The sequence below is a fragment of the Microtus oregoni genome, unplaced genomic scaffold, assembly GCF_018167655.1.
Source record: "Microtus oregoni isolate MIOR12 unplaced genomic scaffold, Mior012 000012F_ref0000307, whole genome shotgun sequence".
Lineage (NCBI taxonomy): Eukaryota > Metazoa > Chordata > Mammalia > Rodentia > Cricetidae > Microtus > Microtus oregoni.
In genome coordinates, this window is record NW_024543071.1 from 14,353,007 (window position 1) to 14,374,201 (window position 21,195).

Consider the following 21,195-nt stretch of genomic DNA (forward strand, 5'->3'; position numbering starts at 1 on the left):
CCCTACTGCACCCCACCCAATCTGGCACCAAGACTGAGGCTTCAATTAGGGTTTCGAAACGCAGCCTGAGCTAGAATCAGCGCAAGCAAGCTTCCCTGCCTGGACAAAGAGCAAGCCACCCAGCAAGAAAAGCTAGGGTGCTCCATTTGCTGCAGATACTGGCATTAGAACCACCCTCTGCTCAAAGGCCTTGAGCTGGCTCGGATCAGCACCAGTGACCTGTTCTAACCAGGGCAGTCAGCCTAACGGCGTGGCTCTCACAGCTCAGATGTGCCCCTCCTCCTGAGGGGTTCCACTCCACTGCACCCTCCTACCTTCCAAGAACCCTGTCTCCAACAGCAGGCCACCAACGTGCCATGCCTTACAGCACTAAAAATAGAGCCAAGATGCTCAGAACTTTCCTTTGTCCGGCCTGAAATAAATATCCTGCTGGGCCCTTCTCCCTCTGGGGCCAGCTCTGTAACCTGGGATCCCTACACACACTGGTGTGCACACAGTCTCTGGCTCCTGACTCCACTGCGGAGCTAGAAATGAGCCCCATATGCGCCAGTGTGCACCGATATCCAGCATAGTTCCTCCAGCGAACCTACCAAAGCTGCCCTCTCAAAAGACCCTCAAGTCGCCTGGCACCATTGCCTCTGCCATCTTTCTGACATCCAAATCGTCACAGGTGTCCCTCAGCTAAACACCAAAGCCCCCTTCGTCCTGTCCACGCAAGGCATGGGCGTTCCTCTCGACAACACTCAACTCTGCAAACAATCCTCCTTGAGACCCCCTCCTGCCAGGCCTCGACCACCCCGGACCCCCGGGCTGGCTCAGACGCCCTCCCCTTACCTGCGGGGGCTCAGCCCTGACTGACAGGGGGCTGGGCAGCGCCTGGAGGAGCAGGAGCGCCATGCCACCCAGGAGCCTTCTCTCCATCCCCCTCCTGCTCCTGCTCCTCCGCCACGGCGCCGCCACCCCTCCTCCTCCCTCTCTTCTTCCCTCTGCTTCCTCCTTCCCTTCTTTTCCTGTTTCGCTCTCCCCTCCCGCTTCCGGCTCGGCTCCACCCCGCCCCAGGCCAAATGCCCTCCCAGATGCGGAGGACGGTCTCCAGCTCCCGCGCCTCATTGGCTCGTACCTTTCGGCCATTGGTCCAGAGAGCTGTGCGTCTAGTTCTAGTCCCAGCCCGCCTCGTGCTGGGTGATTTAGCCAATGAAAAGTGGGAGGAAGCCGGGCCATCTTGAATGCTGCGAGCTGCATTAAAGAGCAGTGCGCCCCCGCCCCGCAGAGTGGCGGAAGTACCTAGAGCTGGGGACGAGACCACCCAGATGCATCGAAGAGGCTTGCCTGTGTAGCCATTTTGAGTGTGGCGGAAGTGTTAGGTTCCCACAGTTAAGGGGTGGGATAAGGAAAAGGGAAAAAAAAGAGGTGGTAAGGTATAATGATTCTAAAGGGTAAAACAATTGCAGCCTGGAATTTTCTGGGGCCCTTTGTATTAAAGTACAGGCAGCCCTATTATCAGGATGCCTTTTCCAATCCCACTAACCAAGGAGCAGCTCAGATCCATTCGAATTCCCTATTCGACAGTAATTCTATTAGAGACAGTGCTTTGCCATCCCTGTTTTAAGGACAAACCTCTAATGACTCGGAAACAGCTCTGATACCCACCACTCATCGCTTCAGCCTTGCTATCTTCCAGCTGAATGAAAATGGCTCTCTATGCCCTGCAGAGTAGCTAGTTCTCCACCTCCTCAAATCCCATCCACATTACTGGTCCACACAAACCCAAACATGACTACATAGCAGCTTCACCCTTGACAATACTCACCCAGCTGGGTGGGGGATGTCCGGCTCTGTGGTAAATGGCTTGCAAGGCCTTGAGTTCAGTCCACGGGGTGAGCCACAAGGAAAAAAGAAAGGGAAGAGATATAGGGAGGGAAAGAGGGAAGGAAAAACAAAGACTAGACTTTAGCTGGCACACACCTTTAATTCCAGCAGAAGCTGTGAGTTCAAGGCCAGCCTGGTCTACAAAGTGAGTGCTAGGACAGCCAGGGCTTCGTTTCCCTGTCTCAGAAGCAAACTCTATGGAAACAGGCATGCCAGGAGACTTGAAGATGTGGAAAGCTAAGGAAAGCTGATCTTTACAGAGAATACAGTGAGAACATTTTCTCAAGTTCTGATGTTGCTTTTCCACTTTGTGGAATAGAAAAGCTGCAGCCAAGTCTCCCATTTTGAAAAAGCTGCTGGGGGGACTGGAGAGATGGCTCAGAGGTTAAGAGCACTGGCTGCTGTTCCAGAGGTCCTGAGTTCAATTCCCAGCAACTATATGATGGCTAACACCATCTATAATGAGATCTGGTGCCCTCTTCTGGCCTGGGGGCAGACAGAACATTACACATAATATATCTTTAAAAAAAAGAAAAAAACTGGCTGGAAAAGACTTTCCTGCTCATGTAACAGCCAACATCAAACTTCCCCTTATAAATGGAAGGAACCCTGTAAACATGCTAAGCAGAGAAGCCCAAAACAGAAGGCCCATAGTGTGATCTGATTGGAAGGGGACGGGGCTGAGAGCCTGAGGAACTGCTAATGAACTTGGGGTTTGGGGGCGGGAGGAGGGATAATAAAAGTATTCGGAATTAGTGGCAACCACGCTGCAACTTGGTAACTGGAAATTACTAAATCATACAATTTTTTTGTTTTTGTTTTTCAAGACAGGATTTCTCTGTGTAGACCAGGCTGGCCTCAAACCCAGAGACCTGCCTGCCTCTGCCTCCCCGAGTGCTGGGATTAAAGATGTGTGCCACCACTTCCCAGCTTTAAACCATATAATTTAAAAGGATGAATTTGGCCAGGTGTGGAGGTGCACAGCTGTAATCTCAGCATTCACAAGTCCGAGCTGACAAGTAAGAGTCCAGGATAGCCTGGGCTCCATCCCAGTTTCATGGTATGTGTGCTCCATTTTACATTTGAAAATGGGTGTGAAACTAAATTGCAGCGGCAATCTTCACATCAAGGATGCACTATCTTCTGGAGCAACCAGCATTACCAGGAAATGAGCACACCTGCACGCTCCCAGGCTCCACCTGCAGGACTGTAAGCTGGGGCGAGCCTTTGCGCTTGTGTTTGCTCAGCATCTTCAGGTGACCCTCGTATACTTTTTTTTCTCTTTTGAGGCAGGGCCTCTCTGTTGCATTGGCTGGCCTGGAATGTGCTATGTAGAGCAGGATAGGCTCAGACTCACGAAGATCCACCTGCCTCTGCTTTCCAAGTGCTGGAATTAAAGGTTTGCCCAGCCGGGTCTACTATATGTTCCTAACAGCCACAGCTGCAGGATACGGAGACTTACGTTAAAACTTTATATGACACATATACTAAGTCCCTTTCGCATATTCTAGTTTTTCTTTTTATAACCTTTTAAGAGATGTAAAACCATTTTCAGTTCCCAAATTCGGAGAAAAAGAAATAGCGAGAGCGAGCACAGGTGACTGGCTGTATCATGGCTCACCAATCCTCTAAGGCAGCAAAAATCCCATTCTGGGAGACCAGTGGGGTGGACAGATGGATTCTTCTCCCTTATTAGGGAGATGGACCATAGTCTCCAGCCATCAGACAGGGTCCCTTACAGTTGCAAGATCCTCTGATGTGCCCAGCCAAAGTCAGACCATAGATCCTGCTTCCCATCAGGAGGTAGTAGTTTGGTTTGCAGAACAATGCTTCACATTCTTTCAAATCATTTATTCAATTCATGATGAAAGCGTTTAAACAGAATCATCAAATCTCACCAGACAAAACTCACCCCGTGTACACACTGACCCCAAGGAAGCTACAGTCCCCAGGGGGCTCAAGGAACAAGATAGGAACTTAAGCGGCCCTTTGCTGTGTGTTCTCTTTAGGCTTTTGGTCCTGGTTGATTTCCTCTCAGAGGTGTCCGAGTACAGCTCCCCTGTCCTGTCAGTACTCAGCAGTCTTTCTTTGATTTAACCTAAAGGGTTCAGGAAGGGAGGCCACCAGGAAATCATCCATCAAAATGTGTGGAGGGGCAGGTGCCGTCTCTCAGCGAGGGGACTTGTAAAACAGGCAAGGCAATGAGAGAAGAGACGTCTCCCAGAATAAGGGTCCCAGAAATAGATCTAGGCATGATTTTAGACAGAATAAAGTCATCATCAGAGGGCTAGAACTTGATGTCCACATAACTTGGGTGTTATGTGTACTGTACTGTTTGGCTGTACAGTCTAAAGGCTTTTTGGTCCTGGTTGAATTGTGCTCCTGTGTCCAAGCACAGCTCCCTTTCCTATCAGTACACACCAGTCCCTGGTTTTTGACCTATCGGGCTGAGGACAGGAACTATTTGTCCAGTTTTCTGTCCTGTTGTAGTTAGCTCTCAGCACCTGACAAACTCAAGTCTAGCAGCGCTCCCATGGAGGTATCCCAGTCAGGACTTGATGGGGCAGGGTAGAGAGAAATCCCCAGGGGACAGACTGACCCTCTGCTGTTCCTGAGTAGGAGCTGTGGAGATGCTCTTCCAGAGGATCTGGGTTTGATTTCTAGCACCCATGTGATGGCTCACAGTGGTAATTCCAGTCCCAGAGGATCTGACACCCTCTTCGGACCTCTATGGACACTGGAGCAGAGACACACATGAAGGCAAAGCATCCATACACATAAAAATAAAATAATAAGAAGCCTTTTCAAGAATCACACAGGTAAACATTTCCCTTGCTTGAGAAGGAAGAAGTAGGAGGAAGGAGGAGAGGGACTCAATACATCTGCGGTCCTGACTGGACAAGAGCCACAGGTCTCCTAAGTACGCCAAACTGTGTCTCCCAGACACCAGCAGCTTCTGCTGAGATGGCCTTAGCTTCTGGTCCCAAAGGACAGGGACCAAGGACAAAGCAGACGGAATACTTTTGTCCTTGTTCCCTCCCCTATTTTTTTTTTTTGAGACATTATCTCTAACTCAGGCTAGCCTCAAACTCTCCATATACCTAAGGTTGAATTTGAACTTCTAAAGCTCCTGTCTCCACCTCCCAAGTACAAAGATTGCAAGCATGTACGACCATGCCTGAAACACATGGCACTAAGGATTAAATCGAGGGCTTTGTGGAATCTAGGCAAATACTACCAACTGAGCTACATCCCCAGCCACCTTGATTCCCCTTTTGAATTTTTATCCTTGGGAGTCCCCCCAAAAATGGGTGTCTATATGGAAACAGGAGTCATCTCCCCACCCACCTACTCTATCTCCCAGTCCAGCCTGGCTTTCGAGGAGGAATGTGGACACAGGTGTGCAGAGCTGCCAGCAAAGGCTAGTCCATACAGGGTATGGATTGGTCCCTGCAGGCACAGAGCACTTAGAGACCCTTATTAAAGTAGGCAAAGAGGACTTGCTCTCCATGCTTGGCCTTGATGGTGTCCTGCAGCTCTGGTTCTAGATAGGAAACTGGTAATTCGCTGAAAAGAAAACCAAAACGAGGTTATGAGGATGCTATTATCCAAGACAATCAGCAATTCACCCTGAGAAAAAAGCCTGCCCTACATGTCACCTCTAGGAAGCCCATCCTAGAGAGCGTTAACTATTAGCTCGGCACAGCCTAAAGTCACTGAAAAGAGGGTCTCAGCTGAGTGACTGTCTTTATCAAGCTGATGTGTGGGCATGTCTGTGAGGAACTGTCTAGATTGCTGACTGATATGGGAACACCTGGGCCACTGTGGGTGGCGCCATTCCCTGGGCTCTATGAAAAAGCTAAGCGTGAACAGGCCAGCAACCACCGTGTGAACACACCGGCAACCACCATGTGAACACGCCGGCAACCACCGTGCCCTGTGGTTTCTGCTTCAAGCTGTTTGAGCTCTTGCCCCAGTTCCCTGCCCACCTTGACACAGATGTACAAGGCTCCTCTCGGGAACCTGTCTCCCTGAAAGAGATTTCACACTGTTCTACAGGACGAGGCCAGGACTACTTAGGGTGCACATCATTCTGGGCCCTGCTAACACCAGCGGATACTGAAACACACGTGAATGAGAAATAAGGAGACAAATCCTCCTTCCTCAGAGCTGTTCTTAGTCATGGTGTCTGTCACAGCAACAGAGTGACCCTAGTGCAGAGCCCTTCTGGTATGTCAGACTGTGCCACCCTTTTGTGTGTATGCAAGTATGTATATGCGTGTGTATGTGTGCGCACATGTGTACAGAGGCCAGAGATGAACTGTCCTCAGTTTTATTGTTTGGAGACAGGATCTCTTACTGAACCTGAAACACCAATTTTCAGCTAGGCTGGCTGTCAACGAGCTTCAGGAATCTGCCTGTCTATGCCTCCCTAACACTAGGGTTACCGGCACACACACTGGGGTTACAGGCACACACACACCGGGGTTACAGGCACACACACTGGGGTTACCGGCACACACACACTGGGGTTACAGGCACACACACTGGGGTTACCGGCACACACACTGGGGTTACAGGCACACGCACTGGGGTTACCGGCACACACACTGGGGTTACAGGCACACGCACCGGGGTTACAGGCACACGCACTGGGGTTACAGGCACACACACTGGGGTTACAGGCACACGCACTGGGGTTACCGGCACACACACACTGGGGTTACAGGCACATACTGCTACACCCAGGTTTGTGGGCTTTTGTTTGTTTGTTTGTTTTCACCCAGCCTTTTTAACATGGGTCTGGGGAATCTGACTCAGCTCTGAGGGCTTGCATGGCAAGCACTTTACCGGCTGAGCCATCTCCCCAGATCTTTCTTAAGGTTTTGAGACAGGGATTGTTATAAAGAAAAAATTAAATTGCTTTTGCTTGGTAGGGTCTATATATCTCAGGCTGGCCTTGAACTCTTGATCCTCCTGCTTTAGCCCCATGCCCTACCCACAGTGTGGGATTACGAACTCAAACTATGCGCTCATCTAATTCCTGATTTTTCCAGCCAAAATTGTTACTGGCCTTTGTGAGTCAGAATAAATGTTACATTTCACCTCTAAATCAACCTGGACTAAAGCTCTCAGTCTGTCTTTCCCACAAGCTTGTAATCACAGTGATCAGGACTCCGGAGGTGACTGGCAGATGGCCAGAGAACCCATACAGAGGGCAGGACAGCTACTATCTCAGGTCATGTGGTAGCTACACCTGTTTCCTGGAACCAGCCTCCAGCTGACCCCAGGCTGGTGCCCCTTTCCGTCATCTCTACTCCCACCCTCCCTTCCGGGAAACACAGAGGAACCTGAGAAATACAAGTCTGTGTGCCGAGGGAACACGAGCCAGGAGCAGAAGAACCGCCTTGTTCAACCTCAGAGACCAGAGCCAGCCTGAAGTGGCCTTCCTCCACTCACTAAGCAGGGTAAGTCTCCTGGTGCCCGCCCCCCACCATCTCTCCAAGGCGCTGGGTGGGAGCAACTCTTACTCCTGGCTTCTCCCCCAACTCCTCAGAGACCTGGCTGGTGCGCCATTCACCCAGCGTAAAAAGGCCAGAGTTGAGGTGGACGGGCACCTGTCCTTAGAAACATCTATTGTCCCATGGTCCCTCTCTCTCAGCAGGTCAGTGAGGAGCAGAGCATTTGATAAAACAAAGCAGGCAACAAATGGCTGATACCATTCCTGAGGGAAGAGCCCACATGCCACTGGCACCATGAAGAGGAGGCTGTAAGAAAGGAGAAGAGTGTTAGGGACCCTGAGGCCTGGCCACACCCTGAGCCCACACAGCTGACCTGCCTGAGCGAACTCTAGCCTTTCTCTAGGCCCTGTTTTGTTTTAACACAGGGTCATGGAGCCTAGGGGCAGGAGCTGGCTGAGGCTGATCTTGAACGGATCTCCTGCTCCTACCTCTACTGGGGTAACATACCTGTGTGCCCTTGCCCTGGTCAGGGTCTTGTACACACTAGGCAAGCACTCTACCACTGAGCTGTAGTCCAGAAAACTCACTGGACTTGGTGATAAAAGTCAGTGTCCCTCCCTCATGCCAATATCTACTTCACACCCGTATTCCAACAGGTAAGAAAACAGCGCTGTACCCAAGAATGGTAAACTGGAGACTCCAAGGTCACAGTCACCTGTGCCACACAGGGAAAGGGACTGTCACCAGGAGGGCACAAGTAATGGTATCAGTCAATGGCCAAGTCCCTAAGGGCACTGGCGTGAAGTGCCATTTCTCCTGTACGTGAGGCTGGGATGTGCAACAGCCCAACCAACCTCTGCCTCCTCATTCCTGCGTCTTCTGGAAAACTGCTCTAGACCTAAGGGAGAGGGAAGCCTGAGAAGAAGTCGAGCTTGGCCGTCTGGGCGCTAGACATGACATGAGCCACTTCTGAAGGAGGGTCAGAAGACAGATCCCAGGGGCTCCAGCCAGCAAAGACCCCAGACCACCCACACCACATACTCACAAGCAGCCACACAGCAAGACCTGCAGCGGGGCGTGCAGCACTCTGACTTTCTGCACAAAACAAGAGAAAAACAGAGAGAAACACCCCATGGGACTCAGACACCTGCAGCAGACCCGGCACCTAGGCCCCCACCAGCCAGCATGAAGTCAAGGACTTGCTGTCCTTATGAGGAGAAGGGCTTCTCCCGGCTCTCTGCAGACAGGGTCAGGAGGCCTGTCTCATATCTGAAACGGGGGTTGGCAGAGACGGGGACCAGCTCTACTAGAGTAAGATGGGTGGGTGGGTGGTGGGAAGGAGGGGAGGGCCAGTTGCTGGGGCTCTAGGCAGGGAGAGCCCGCCTACCTTCATCAGCCGCAGGGGCTCCAGCCGCTCCATCACGACAGGTAGTAAGACTGGAAGAGACGGAGCAGCTAAGAGGAGGAATGGTAGGCTCTCCCCAAGCCCCACTGCTGCGTCAGACCACAGACCTCAGCGCCACTGGGAGAAAACAGAGCCTGTGTAGGCACTGCTACCCAGACTCTCCCCCAAGTCCCAGAGAAAGATGCTGCCCGAAAATGTGTTCACAGTACCAGAAGGCAGACACACTTCAGTACTGGACCCAAAGCATCCTTCTCAAATAGAAAAATGGTAGACTGCATCTACCAGGGACCCCCCCCCCACTGTTGCTTAGTGAATATCAGCTAAATGGAGTTAACCTGCTCCCCCAAATCGGAAGAACTGATATTCTAAGAACACCTGTGTTTCCCTGGGCTTTTAGCTTTCAAAGAAAGCTTGAGAAGGCATCCCACCTCCCACTTGAAAGCTGAGCTAACCGAGGCCTCTGCCAGATATTCAAGGGTGCCCCCAAGATAGGAGGTGTTTCCCATCTTACTCATGCCAGGGGCAGCCATAGTAATCCGAGAAATAACCACTTGGGTGATGCCCACAGCCGCAGCTCTCTGAGGACAGAGAAGAGATGTCAGGAAGCACTCAGTCGGTGGATGTGGGCTATGAGGGAAGTCAGGTTCCTGACCAAGTCTGAGCAGGTAAAGATGGGATGGTCCCACCAGGAGTCGTGTCCTTACCCAACCCTCCCACCTAAATGATGCTGGAAGCCTATTCTGAACAAAGAAATGAGGGGGGATTTAAGAGAAAATGAAGATGGGAAAAGTCTTCTCAAACCCATAATGGCACCCAGGTCACATGTGCAATCACCTAGGAGGGGACAGGGTTTGAAGGAGAAGTCTCTCCTCTGCTCACCTGAGAATGCCCAAGCTCATTTTGGTCCCTGTCCTTCACACAGATGCCCTGGATGAGTTCCCTAGACAAACAGAAGTTTCTGGGCTTTAGGAAATAGGTGTTGGGAATCTGCCTGGCATCTGACACATCAGGTCACCAAGGGACCAATGCTCTAGGAAGCCCCTCCCTTCTTCAGTCCCGTGAGTGGTACCTGACAAGCGACCCTCAGGAGCAGCCAAGAAAGCCAGCCCCAGGTCCACTGCCAGGTCCTGAAGCTACAGGTCACATATGTGACCTTGAGGACGGTCTTTTACCCTTCAAAGCCTCTGTGTTCCTCATGTGGAGAATGAGGACAATCCTGGCCCCACTTCATGGAACCTAATGAGAATTGCAGGAGCTCCTGACCAGGTTCTGAGTCCAGTACCTGATTTAGTATCCACTGCCCAAATAGTACCTATTCTGTTCTCAGACAAGCTCGACTCCCTGGCTGGAGACCAGGATGGGAGCCACACTCACGCATCTGCTGAGAGAGCAAGGCGGAGAAAGGCAAGCAGAGTGGAAGGATGAGGATGTGCTGCAAGATTCTAGAAGCTCTTTCTCCGAGGCTGCTGTGGTAAACCTCCATCTGCCAACAAAACGTGGCCATAGATACAGATGTGATGGTAATGGCGTCAAAGAGAAACAGTCCTCATGTCACTTATGTTCTAGAAAAATACAAAAAGAAAAAGCAAAGGAACAGAAACTGGGCCAGGGAAGCAGCTCCACAGCCACTGTGGCTAGTGTGCTCAAGCCTCTGGCTCAACACCCAGCACAGCAAAGAAGAAAGAAAGAAGAAGAAGCCATCCTTGTAGCACAGGACTGTGACCCCAGCAGAGGCAGAGGCAGGCAATCAAGGCAAGCTCAAGGTCAGCCTGGCCTACAGTGCATTCCAGGCAGACCAGGAGTGCACTGTGAGACCCTGTCTCAAAAAACAGAAATAGCACTGGGGAGACAGTCCAGAGGATAAGAGGACCTATTGTTTTCACAGAGGACCCAAGTTCGGTTCCCAGCACCTACACCAGGCAGCTCATAACTGCCTATGACCCAGGGGAGTTTGATACATTGAGTCCAGTCTGTGTGGACTGCACTCACCACACATACATACACATAATTAAAATCTTTAACCAGGCATGTAGCAAAGGCCTTTAATCCCAGAACTGTGGAGGCAGAGGCAGATGAATCTCTGTAATTCAAGGCAAGCTTGAGCTAAATAGTAAGCTCCCAAGGCAGCCAAGGATACAAAGTGAATCCCTCTTGCAAACAAACAAACTGCAGCCCTCTGAAAGAAGACAAAGGAAACTATAAGATAGAATCGGTTTCTGCATTCCCTTTTGAGGAGAGCATAGCGGGGCTCCTGGGCACGCCTACCTCCTCCCCTGGCTTCTCTGAGCACCTGGGTATTGGTCTATTGCCACTTCCCCTCCACTAAGCCAGTCTGAGGGCTTGGGAAGTAGGCAGAGTTCACAGCTTTGACGGGATCTAAGTTAGGGAGGTAGCTTTAGGGACAGAGCGCTTGCCTAGCATGGATGAGGCATTGGGTTCAATCCCCAGCACTACCAACAAAAACCATATGGTCCACATGTCCACACCCAATCCACCTCACGTCACATGCGACAACACTACATTTAAATCACCCATCATTCTTTGGGCCACTACAGAGGAATGGCCGCCCTTGAGACCCTTCAGAGGCTGGGTCTTCTCTGTCCTACCTCAGTCCCAGGAAGCTAATGGTTCACTGCCTTGCTTCCTCCCCTTCCCTGCTAACCCCGTGACAGAGAAGAACAAGGCTCCCTGTACTCACTGCTGTCGCATCATTGGGATATTGACACAGTTAGCTGCAGCCACAGCGGCAAAGGGCACCCATCGGGCCACCAAGGGTGGAGCTCTCTGTTGGAGGCAGGTTGGAAGTTACTCAAGATCATGCAAAGGTGAGGGTAGAAAAGGCTTTGGATTACACAGGAAGCGAGGCAAGTAAACACTCTGCTGACTTGTCCAGACATCGCTAGGCCTTTGCTGCCCCCTGGTGGCCACTGTGCTCACAAGCCCCAGCCATACATACCTTTGTCCACATATTCATGCCCACTGCAGTGGCCACCGCAGTGGTAGTGGCTGTGAAGTAGGAGAGAGCCATCTGCCTAGTGGAAGAGAAATGTCAGATGGATGAATGCATAGGTACTGGGAGTGGTGTCCACGGTGGCTGAGGCAAGGCCAGGGGCTTCAGTAAGAAACTAGTAACGGAGCTTCGGGGCCTGTGTTCTGTCCCTAGAGCCATCTCAGACTCCGTTTCCATCACTCAATGCCGGGCACCCTTGGTCCTCCTTCAGTACCTTAAACACCTCACACTTCCTCCTGCCTCAGGACCGATGAACACTGCTGCTCTTGTCTACAGAACACTCCTGGGCTCCTACATGCCTGCACCCATATATTGGCTAGTTTTGTGTCAACTTGATACAAGCTGAAGTCATCTGAGAGAAAAGAACCTCAATTAAAAAAAAATGCCTCCAGCTGGACGGTAGTGGTGCAGGCCTTTAATCCCAGCACTTGGGAGACAGAAGCAGGAGGATCTCCGAGTTCAAGGCCAGCAAGTTCCAGGACAGCCAGGTCTACACAAATAATCCTGTCTCAAAAAACGAAAGAAAGGAAGAAAGAAAGAAGGGAGGGAGGGAGGAAGGGAGGGAGGGAGGGAAGAAAGGAAGGAAGGAAGGAAGGAAGGAAGACGTCTCCAAAAGATCAGGCTGCAGGCCTGTAGAACACTTTTTTTTCTTTCTGAGACAAGGTTCCTTTGTGTAGCCCTGGCTGTCCTGGAACTCACCATGGAGACCAGGCTGGTCTTGATCTCAGAGATTTGCTTGCCTCTGGCTTCTGAGTGGGATTAAAGGTGCACATCACCATTGCCCATCTTAGGGCACTTTCTTAATCAGTGACTGATCGGGGAGGGCCTAACACATTGTGGGTGCAGCCATTCTGGGTTCTGCAAGAAAACTGAGATAGTCAGAGGGAGGAAGCCAGTGAGTACCCTCCAAGGCCTCTATATCAGCTCCTGCCCTCAAGCTCCTGCCCTCACTGCTGCTAATGATAAGTTGTTATGTCAAACTGTGAGGGAAATAAACTCTTTCCTCCCCAAGTTTATTTTCATGATGGAGTTTCATCAAAAGCAATAGACCAAGACTAACTAACTAACAACTAACTAAGTCAAGTCTTATCTTTTAGAGCCCAAGTGGATGCCATCTCTACAGAAGGGATTTCCCAGGGGGCCTCTTGAAAGAGAGCTGTCCTGCCATGCTTTTCATCTCCCTAACTACAGAATCGCAATCTGAGTTCACTGGGTTTGTTTTACTAGGAGACTTTTCTGCATGTTTGGTTTGGTAGGTCCTGAGACAGGATCTCAGTATGTGGCCCTGTAACTGCTACACAAAATGAGCTGGCTTTGAGCTCACAGAGATCTCAAACTGGACTCTGTCTTAATCACCAGGCACCTCAAGCTTCTAGAATCTTGCCTGGGACAATTCTGGGCCTCAGTGGCTAAGAGGACTTGCTGCTCTTCCAGAGGAGTGAAGTTCAATCCTCAGCTCCCACATGGGATGACTCAGAACTCCAGCTCCAGGGATCTAACTCCCTCCTCTGGCTTCTGCAGGCATCTTCACACATGTGAAGAATAGAAACACAACACACACACACAAATGAAGAGAAATCTTGGGATAGGAGAGAGGTCTCAGTGGTTTGGAGCACTTTTTTTCTTTAGTTTTTGAGACAGGGCCTCATTCTGTAGCTCAGGCTACCCAGAAACTCAGAGCTCCCCCTGCCCCTGCCTCCTGAGTGCTGAGATTAAAGATGTGAGCTACTACACTCAGCTTGATTTTTGTTTTTTATTTTAAAATTATGTGTGTGTACATGCGTGCAAGCCCATAGAGGCTAAAGGTCAGATGTCCCTGGAGCTGGAGCTGGAACACCTGATACAGGTGCTAAAAATTGGACCTGGGGGCTCTGAAGAGCACCCACTCTCACGGTGTTGTGGGTTGACGTTCTGGACCGGCTCTGAAGAGCAGGCCATGCTCTTAACTACTGAGCCATCCGTAAAGCCCAGGGCACTTGATGCTCTTGCAGTGGGGCCCCAGGTTTGATTCTGAGCACGCACATGGTAGCTCACAACCATCCATAACTCCAGTTCCAGGGGATCCTATGCCCTCTCTGACATCTGCAGGCACCGGTGTGCATGTGATGTGTATACAAACATGCAGGCAAAATACTCATACAATAAAATAAAAGAAATAAATAAATCTAAAAAGTAAATCTTTAAAAGAGAAATGAAAGCTGGGCAGTGGTGGTGCACCTCTTTAATCCCAGCACTCAGGAGGCAGAGGCAGGCAGATCTCTGTGAGTTCGAGGCCGGCTTGGTCTACAGAGCAAGTTCTAGGACAGCCAGAGCTACACAGAGAAACCCTGTCTCAAAACAAAACAAAAGAATAACATATTAGTCAAATGAATGACCATTTTAAAATACTCTGGGAAGAAGATATTCTCAGCTGGTCTGAATATTTCAAACACGGGAAATGGTACCCCAGCCACCTGCCAGAGTGGGCCCCAGCCAGGAAACAAGGACAGTCTAAGAGCAGAGGGCTGCTCCTGCAGAGGAAGAGGACAGCCTTCATTTCAGGTCTCCTACCTGACTGACGTGGGGGAAGCCGCATTCCTGTTGGTGTAGTTAACTAAGGCATTGAAGGACTGGTTCACCCACTGCCAGAAGATCACCGCGGGCATTGTCCTGCAAGCAAGGAAGACCAGGAGGGATGAGAGGGAGGCTGGGGTGTTGCTGTACCACAGCACCTGCAGTTCCTAAACTCCTCCCATCCTTTCTTATAGCCTGGGGTTTGGATCAGATGAGCCCTTTGCCTGGACTCTCCCCTCTTCCCTTCACACAGGGGCAAAATCCTGCTCTGTTGAGATGCTTTTCTTCTTAGAATTTTTCTGACCCTTCTTCTGCCCCTCCTGAGACAGTCATTCCATGTGTCCTGTTTCCATGACTCTTCCCCCAACCTACCACTTCCCAATCTTCATGCTGTTCTGTGTCTCCAGGAGGGGAGAACCTAAAGTCCTTCATCCCTGGCACTGGCCCAAGGCATAGCTCAACAGCTAACTAAATGAATATACAGGGTTGGAGGACTCAGCGGGTGGAGATGGGGAGAGAGTCATACCCCGAAAGCTTACTCCCTTCCCAACCAAGCAGAGCAAGAATGGGGCCTTTTCTTTTTTCATTTGGAGTCACATTCAAAACACAAAGCCACTGTGGAATTCTTACATAAGAACCTAGGAGGAGGAGCTGGAGAGATGGCTCAGCAGTTAGCACTAACTGCTCTTCCAGAGGTCCCAGATTCAGCTCCCAGCAACACATGGCAGCTCACACCTGTCTGTAACTCCAGTTCTAGGGGACCTGACACCCTCATACAGACACACAGGCAGGCAAAACACCAATGCACATAAAAAATAAATAAAAATTATAAAAAAAGAAGAAGAAGAAGAAATTAGGAGGAGCCAGGCAGGATGGCTCACACCTTTAATCCCAGCACCTGGGAGGCAGAGGCAGGTGGATCTCTCTGAGTTTGAGGTTTGGTCTTTTGGTCTACATGGCCAGTTCCAGGCCACCCAGAGTTACACTGGGATGCTGTCTCAAAAACAAAACAAAATAATAACAACAAACAACAAACAACTTAGGAGGTTGATGAGATGGCAAGGTGGGTAAAGACACCTGAGTTCCTTCCCCAGGTCCCATGTGGCGGGAAGAGAAACCACTTTGACTCACACACACACACACACACACACACTCACACACTCACACACACTCACTCACACACACTCACACACACACACACACTCACACACACACACACTCACACACTCACACTCACACACACACTCACACACACACACACTCACACACACTCACACACACACACACAATGAGATGTACTCCCACTCCATGCACACACAATAAAACAAATGTAATTTTTAAAAGTATTTTTTTTTTAAATTAATCCTTACCCTGGCGTTGGTGGCACAGGCCTTTAATCCCAGCACTCAGGAAGCAGAGGCAAGTGAATCTCTGTGACTGTGAGGCCAGCCTGGTCTACAAAGTGAGTTTTAGGACAGCTAAGGCTACAATGAGAAGCCCTGTCTTCAAGAAAACAAAAACAAAAAACAAAAAAGGGAAAAAATTAAAAGACTTAATCTTTTAGTTCAAGTATTCTGGAGGGCAGTTTGAGTCTCTGTGAGTTCAAAGTCAGCCTAGTCTACATAGAGTTCTAGGCCAGCTAGGGCTGCATAGTGAGACTCTGTCTCAAAATAACAATAATGATGATACTAATAGTACAAAAAGGTTAGACTGGATAACCCACTGAGGAGGAGGCCTGCTCCGGCAGCAGCAGCCCCCACAGGCTGACTGTGGTCGTGAATGGTTACTCAGCCTCTGTGACCCATCTAGCAGAGGGCAATGGAAACAGCACCTGTGTGTGTAGGGCTCTGGAGAGTGAAAAATCCTCTCAGGCAAAGAGTTTAGCACAGTGCCCAGCATCTGGTAAGGGACCAATCTGGAGGACTGTTATTCCACGGGCTCCCCGACCTCCGCCATCTCAGGACTCACCTGTAGAACTGCAGCATGAAGCCTGTGATAATCATGCCCCCAGGGACCTGGAAGGACATCCGCCCAATGACGTTCATCTTCTCCCCAGTGTCAGGGTGGAAAGCAGAGTCATACAACTTCTTAGCATACAGCAGCTGCTCCACCTGAGTGCCAGGGGGCACAAGTCCCATCCTGTCGCCCAATAACAACAGCAATGACCACCTGACCTGACGATCCCTGTCTCCTTGCTCTTCTCCTTCCTTCCCGAGACCTCTGCCCACTCCTTCACCCTCAGTTTCTCCCTCCCTCGGAGAGTCGAGCAATGCTGTGCTGGTACCTCCCACCCCTCCCCTGCCCACCCCTCACCTGCTCTTCTCAACCATCGCCTTGGCCCAGTCCAGTTCCTGCTCTGACGCAAAGACGGTGCGAGGATCCGTGATGTTAAAGAAGTGCTTCACACGGCCCAGGAACATGCGCTGATCCCAACGGGGCGCATCAATGTTAAAGCCAGACAGGTCAGCCTCCATATTGCCCACATACAACCTAAGACTTAAGAACAAAGAGAATGAGAGCTGACCCCTACCTGAATCCATTTGCCCCAGAGGCCCTGGCAGCCACAGACTGTCTGCTTTTGCCAGACCCTAGGCATCCCCTGTGATGATCTAGGGGCCTCTATGAACGGCAATCAAACTAGAAAATTGCCAACAAGCGTTTCCCGGGACTGTGTTAGTGGCCAGGCCTGTGCTTGATCATACTAGGGGAGGCAGTCTCTGCCCAAGAGGAGCTCAGTCTGACGAGGCAATAAGATAACACCACGAACTAGCATAATATCCCCTGGTACTCCTAGAAGGAAGATAGGGAAAGTGGCCATCCTGAAATAGAAGCCCTCCGCTCTTCACCAAGCCCACTTTCAGAGAAACTCTTTTACCACAGCCTAACCACTATGGCAGCAAAAACACAGTGGTAGGCATAGGAGTGAGGTAGCTGGGCACACTGTGTCTGCAGTCAGGAAGCAGAGAGGTAAATGCTGGTGCCCAGTCTCCTCTAGCCTTTCCACCTCACCTACAGGAGCTGAGGAGTGCCGCCCCAGAACATCTGTGGAATATGCAGGGTGCAGGCTCACTAGGAAACACACCAGACATCTGTCTGATCTCAGCCCCCTCTAAAGCTTTCCCCTGAGCGTTCATGTCCCTCTTACTCCTGCATTTTGGATGCCCAAAAATCTGCAAGGACATTTCTAATTCTACTACAGGTTCAAGACGTAGTCCTGCTCCTTCTGTCCACCGCTGTGGTGGCCTCTGCGCACCTTGCCAACCAAACTCGGGAAACAAGTCCATGGGTAGTTGTAACAGCAGGGGCGCTCTGCTTTCTCATGGATTTTCATTTTCACCAAGTGCAGCCTCGGCTGGGTAAGCCTTTCTTATTATCCCAGTGACAAAGAGCAGGGGTTTCTCTCTAATGTCAATTCTAGATGCTTTCTACCCTGTCTCCCTGTTTCTCAATCAGTCTGCTTTCTCTCATGGTAGCTCTAAGATCTGTGGGCGATAACCATGCCACAGCCTAGATGTTATGTTGTCTTGAAATTTCTCCAAATAGTCAATGACCTATTAACTTGGCCTCACTCAAACTTTCAAAATATGACCAGAATGCATATTAATTGCCAGAATGGAACATGAATGATTTCTAGCCCTGTTCCCAGTGGGGTTCGTTCCCTTCTGGAAGCGTGCGAGGCAGGCTTCCACTGTCTGCATTATCTGGGCTTTCTTTGGCTCCAAACTCCCATCAAAATGGCCCACTAGGTTCTGCTTATAGCATCTGAGGGCTGTTATAGCCCATGGCTCCAAACTCATCCACATTACTCCCACAAAGCCAAGGCCTGCAAGCCACATGATCAGGTCTAACACAGCAACAGCCCTTCTCCTTACAATTTTAGTTACTAGATATTTTCTTGTTGCCACAACAAAACAAACTATAAAAGTTGGGAGGAGGGAGTTACTTTGGTTCATGTTTCAAAAGAATGCATGCCACCATGGCAAGGAGGACATTGCAGGAAAGTGAGGTGGCTGGGCACATGGTGTCTGCGGCCAGGAAACAGAGAAAGATGGATCCTGGTGCCCAACTTGCTTTTTTTCTTTTTTTTCCTTTTACATCCACTCTAGGGCCTATGTCCATGGTGCCAACCACATTGAAGGCAGGGTCTTTCCTACCCAGTTAAAGTGCTCTGGAAACCCCGAGGCAGATTCAGAAGGATAGCTCCCAAGTGATTTTCAACGCAAGCAAGCTGATAGTCAAAATTAACTGTCGCCAGGCAGTGGTGGCACACACCTTTAATCCCAGCACTCAGGAGGCAGAGGCAGGAGGATCTCTGTGAGTTTGGGGCCAGCCTGGTCTACAAGAGCTAGTTCCAGGACAGGCTCCAATGCTACAGAGAAACCCTGTCTTGAAAAACCAAAAGAAAAAAAAAATTAACTGTCGCAGGGTCATTTGCCTTTTTCTTTCTAAAGCACCACCTTACTTAAATAAATATTCACCTATAAAGTCAGGGAATGGATTCATTTTGCTCACTGATTGTCCTGATGCCTAGTACAGAGTATTTAGTGTCCAGCTGGCCAGCAGGTCGGCATAAGGGTTTGAAAGTGCAGACATGGGAAGTAGAAAAAGACAAGATCTCCTGAGTAAATTGGGAGCATGGGAACCTTGGGAGAAGGCTGAAGGGGAGGGGAGAGGCAGGGAGGGAAGCAGAGAAAAATGTAGAACTCAATAAATATCAATAAAAAAAGTGCAAACATGCAAGCTAGAAAGGAATGAGGTGTCAGTTGCTGTGGGAGCTCCTTCTGCTCCTTCAGCCAACAGCATTTAAGATAGCAGCCTCCTTGGGCCTGGTCTATTATACTATAAATGCAGCTGTAAAGCCTGCCCTTGCTCTCTTGCTTCCGGCTCTCACTTCCAGCTGCTAGACTCTGTTCCTGTTCTCCATTCGTGCAGAGGATTGTGGTCCAGGACAGTGATCTGTAAGTCTCCCCTAAATAAATAACTCTTCATTATACATAATTCTGAATTAGTGTGGAATTATTTTGTATTTTCCACCATCATCTGATGCCTGAATGTGGGGACCAGTCCACACGTTTTGGGATCGGTCTGCCAGCTGCATGGAGCATTGGGGCACTGACTCTCCCACCCGCTGCCTTAGCTGGCCCTCAGATGCAGAAGGCTGCTGCTCAGTCCTCCCCAGCTCATGACCCACATGCCAGCCCACACACTGCTGCCTGCAATCCCCGCATTGCACACAGTCCACAACTCGCACTGATGGAAAACTTTGGGTTTTCTCTTTATCCTGGGCCCCAACTCTCGGAATTGTTTGATCACCTTAATAACTGTTCTTAATTTGTTAAACAAAGCATATTTTTCAGTATCTAAGTAAGCAACACGCGCTGTTCACTGCTGCTAGCGTCTCTCGGACACATGGTTGCAACTGCGACACCTGCTGGCCGATAATGATTATTACACCTGCTCCAACTCATTGTAATTGCCTTAAAATTATGACTGATAACATCCAGGAGGTCAACAATTATTTTGCTTATATTATGGAAAGTATTGTGCAAGACTTGTGCTATTTTCCTTCCTATTATTTGATTCTAGGAATTAGCTTTGTTTTCAACATTATCTCATTTAAAAAAAATGGTTCAATACTACAGAGAGGGATAGCATCAATTTGACAAAATTATCTGAAAGAATTTGTGCTGTTGAATCTAACTGTCGGAATCTGCGGCAAAGATATGATATATGCAAGGATGAGACATTATTTGAATAAGTTGGAATCCTCAGTGAGGACATTAGAACAGAACACTGGACAATAGATTCAGACTTTTTTAAAAGGCAGTAGTAAAAAGATTTGAAAAGATTGGGGAATTTATTGAAATCAATGAGCAGGGACAGAAGGTACAAGGACAGGATTTAGCCTCATCAGTACATGCCAGACCCCTGGATGACTTACACAGAGTTTCAACTGCATATCTGATAAATTTCCTCAGAAAGGCCATCTGGCACAAAGTACCCTAAGGTGGTCAAAGAATATGCATGGGGGGCTGGAGAGATGGCTCAGAGGTTAAGAGCATTGCCTGCTCTTCCAAAGGTCCTGAGTTCAATTCCCAGCAACCACATGGTGGCTCACAACCATCTGTAATGGGGTCTGGTGCCCTCTTCTGGCCATCAGGCATACACACAGACAGAATATTGTATACATAATAAATAAATAAATATTTGTAAAAAAAGAACATGCATGGGAACCAATAGTATGAGCAATCTAAAAGAAATAAAAACAAGCAATAGTTTCTTATGGGCTACATTCACCATTTGTCAGGGAAGTGGTGAAAACGTGGGCTTCAAGCGCTAAGGTCACCCCAAATGATTGGCTTCAATTAATCTCAGCGGTCCTAGAAGATCGGCCTCAGCTGCTTTGGAAGTGTTAATTAGAGGAAGAGGCAAAAATTTTAGAGCAACAGGGGCAAGCAAAAGGATTTGAGACTTCCCAAGATCAAACTCTTGGTGAGAGTCATTACTGATCCTCAGGAATAGGCTCACCATGATGAACGCACCTTGTCCCTATGTAGCACAGCAACTTTAAATCCTTGGGACAGGATTCAGGAGCCAGAAGAGATGATTGAGTCATATATTGTGGTTAAACAGGGCCAGAGAGAACCCTTTACTGACTTCTTACAAAGATTAACTAAGGCTGTACAATTAGGAGTGACAGACCCTGAAGCTAGATGTGTACTTATTGAATCCTTGGTTTTCGAAAATGTGAACTTAGAATGTAAGGCAATCCTTGGGCCTTTAAAGGTTAGATCAGCATGGATCTTGAATACAATGAATGTTGAAACATTTGACTACAGTACTGAAGCTTGGGTAGGAGAAGCAATTTTCAATGGTATGAGGAGACACCAAAATGC

At 49.4% G+C, this 21,195-nt stretch overlaps 2 protein-coding genes across 5 annotated transcripts in view; both read right to left on the reverse strand.

Annotated features, from left to right (window-relative positions):
• Positions 1–1,023, reverse strand: part of Wbp1l (WW domain binding protein 1 like) — a 60,506-nt gene extending 59,483 nt beyond the window's left edge. Inside the window, exon 1 of one of the 2 annotated variants that reach the window (XM_041660938.1) lies at positions 835–1,023. In XM_041660938.1, the coding sequence (XP_041516872.1) occupies positions 835–921 (87 nt within the window). In that variant the 5' untranslated portion in view covers positions 922–1,023. The remainder of the gene's footprint in view (positions 1–834) is intronic. The other variant, XM_041660940.1, reaches the window with a different exon arrangement.
• Positions 1,024–3,705: 2,682 nt separating this feature from the next.
• Positions 3,706–21,195, reverse strand: part of Sfxn2 (sideroflexin 2) — a 35,187-nt gene continuing 17,697 nt past the window's right edge. For 2 of the 3 annotated variants that reach the window (XM_041661355.1, XM_041661354.1), the window contains exons 2-12: positions 16,613–16,795; positions 16,268–16,438; positions 14,297–14,395; positions 11,693–11,768; positions 11,435–11,520; positions 9,616–9,676; positions 9,248–9,314; positions 8,719–8,768; positions 8,377–8,426; positions 7,590–7,637; positions 3,706–5,436 (exon numbers count right to left, since the gene is read on the reverse strand). In XM_041661355.1, the coding sequence (XP_041517289.1) occupies positions 5,337–5,436; positions 7,590–7,637; positions 8,377–8,426; positions 8,719–8,768; positions 9,248–9,314; positions 9,616–9,676; positions 11,435–11,520; positions 11,693–11,768; positions 14,297–14,395; positions 16,268–16,438; positions 16,613–16,773 (969 nt within the window). In that variant the 5' untranslated portion in view covers positions 16,774–16,795 and the 3' untranslated portion in view covers positions 3,706–5,336. The remainder of the gene's footprint in view (positions 5,437–7,589; positions 7,638–8,376; positions 8,427–8,718; positions 8,769–9,247; positions 9,315–9,615; positions 9,677–11,434; positions 11,521–11,692; positions 11,769–14,296; positions 14,396–16,267; positions 16,439–16,612; positions 16,796–21,195) is intronic. The other variant, XM_041661356.1, reaches the window with a different exon arrangement.